This window comes from Lottia gigantea, assembly GCF_000327385.1.
Source record: "Lottia gigantea unplaced genomic scaffold LOTGIsca_39, whole genome shotgun sequence".
Taxonomy (NCBI): Eukaryota; Metazoa; Mollusca; class Gastropoda; family Lottiidae; genus Lottia; species Lottia gigantea.
Genome location: NW_008709333.1, coordinates 2,373,157 through 2,375,664, shown reverse-complemented (window position 1 = coordinate 2,375,664; position 2,508 = coordinate 2,373,157). Strand labels below are relative to the sequence as shown.

General features: G+C 32.7%; 1 protein-coding gene across 1 annotated transcript in view; it reads right to left on the bottom strand.

Moving 5' to 3' along the window:
• Positions 1 to 2,508, bottom strand: part of LOTGIDRAFT_163443 (hypothetical protein) — a gene marked incomplete at both ends in the record, with an annotated part of 16,700 nt that overhangs the window by 6,160 nt on the left and 8,032 nt on the right. Inside the window, 3 exons of the mRNA XM_009059517.1 lie at positions 346 to 474; positions 1,741 to 1,881; positions 2,349 to 2,366. Of these exons, the coding sequence (XP_009057765.1) occupies positions 346 to 474; positions 1,741 to 1,881; positions 2,349 to 2,366 (288 nt within the window). The remainder of the gene's footprint in view (positions 1 to 345; positions 475 to 1,740; positions 1,882 to 2,348; positions 2,367 to 2,508) is intronic.

Below are 2,508 nucleotides of genomic sequence, written 5' to 3'. Positions count from 1 at the left end.
ATGGACATTTCGATAACAAAGGTCTGTCACTTTGCTGAAAGCAAAGCACCAAAATAAAATCAAAATTATGAATGACTCCTATTTTGGCCCGTGAAAGGGGTGAGGGGTAGTGTGTGGGCGTGGAGGGGGGATCTCAACCAATTGCAAAATAACGACCGCTGACGAAAAATAAATTTCCTTTTATAATCTCAGACAAATGAAATTTGTTTCTGTTTGAACTCTCGAGTCAAAGAGCTTACGTTACTTTAGATATAGAATTCGTGGATAATTCATTTTAAAATCAAACAGTTTTCTCGAGTTTACTCTTAAAAGCGAAACATCTAATAAATACATGACAATACTTACGTTTTACCTTTCATAACGAACGTCAACCAGCCCCAGCAAAATACAAATATAATAGCCGAAACTGGTATACCAATTAACAACCAATTAGCGAAATTCACACCGCTTTCTAGTCCGTAATGTCCGAATAATCTGAAAAGTATGAACAATATTTTCTATTTAAAAGTTCCACAGACACAGTCGTGACATGATGGTCATTGTCAGCGATAGATTATAATTAAGTGGAACTGCAATATTAAAGATGGGTTTCCTTACTTTTTTAGTGTCAAATTAAGCAAACTTTTTGATTAATTGGTGTTTCTAATGAATTATCATGTATTCTTAATCATATCATTATGTTCTTATTGTATATAATTAAAGATGGGTTTCCTTACTTTTTTAGTGTCAAATTAAGCAAACTTTTTGATTAATTGGTGTTTCTAATGAATTATCATGTATTCTTAATCATATCATTATGTTCTTATTGTATATAATTAAAGATGGGTTTCCTTACTTTTTTAGTGTCAAATTAAGCAAACTATTTGATTAATTGGTGTTTCTAATGAATTATCATGTATTCTTAATCATATCATTATGTTCTTATTGCATATAACTAGAACTAAAGAGTTTTAACCAATCATGAATGACCATATATGTACAGTCTGGATAAACAAAAAAAGACTTTTTGACCTTTCTTGATCGGCCATTCATTGGAATTCTGCTGGTGACTGAAACTCTCTTCTAATTTAGCTAATTATGAATTAATTATGGACATGTGAGACAAACTGGCATTTTTCCAAGTCATTAGAACACATCTACTTTCTATTCATATAAGTGTTAGCATTTTCTGGAATAGTTGTGAATATGATTATTGCCACAAAACTGTCATACTTCGACCGAAATAAGAACCCTCTACCACCATCTGTTCGATTTTACCAATGAAATGACGTCATGTAAAGATGGAAATGCTCTAACTGAGCTACAACCCGTCTTCACGTCTGAGTTAACCCTCCAAATAAGACAGTTACAATGACAAAATCAACAGGGCCCCGTTTCTCAAAAATTCGTGCGACTAAACTTGTACGTTAAATGAAGAAAAACGTTATTATTGCGTTTTCAACTCGTTGATCTATACGTACGTTAATCTACGACAGTGGTTTTCAACCTGTATTTATATGTGTCCTCAAATCGATACAGCATGAAAATGATGTCCCAAAAAATATCTAAAGCGTATATCTATGATTGGATACCAGGCACGTTCTCACATAGTTTAATAGTAATAATTCTCTGAGTACTCCTAGACAATGTTAATTAAGACTGTGTATAGTGTAGTCATCATATGAGATGTTGTATATATTGTAGTTGGACAGTTTTCCAACGATATTTTGAGAAACGGGGTCCGGGATAGTACGTACTTACGTATCGACTTGACCACTGAATATAACATTAGGTGGTGTTCCCGTCAAAGTAGCCATACCCCCAATATTAGCCGCATACGCCGTACAGATAGAAAACGACTTGGCTAAAACTAAGAACTCTTTATCTTCAGTTTCTTCAGGCCTATCGAAATAAATTAAAGTTTCTATGAAATATATCGACCAAACTCATATGGAAATATGGGAAGTAAGCTAGAGTCGTGTACATGTTACTATAAATAAATAAGTCATTAGGTTGTTATTTTGATTTTCAATCGTTTTACTGCGCACGAGTAAGCAAAAGTACCGGCAAAAAAAATAATAAAAAATAAGGAACACGACCGGTTCACGGCTAAATATCCACTTTGTTATTACTAATTATATTATCCATAACAATTACTGTTTATCTTCAAATCTGGATTTTAGTTTAAAGTTGTCGAGTCTATAGCGACTTGACCTTCCGTGTTCATAGTGATGTAATAGACAATAAAACAGTATTCAATTTAATATAAGTTATGGGATATATGCTTATATAAAATGATTGTTACCCTTTCTCAGCCTGTATATCCTCATTGCTACCATTCACCATCTTTAAATCATCCATTCTAATACCTCCATTCTCTCGGAATACTAAAATATAAAGAAATAATTGTAATAACAAAACATTTCTCGCTGTTAAAATAGTACTCAATACATCAATTGTAGAGTGATATAGAAATACCACTGTTAAAATAGTGCTCAATACATCAATTGTAGAGTGATATAGAAATAC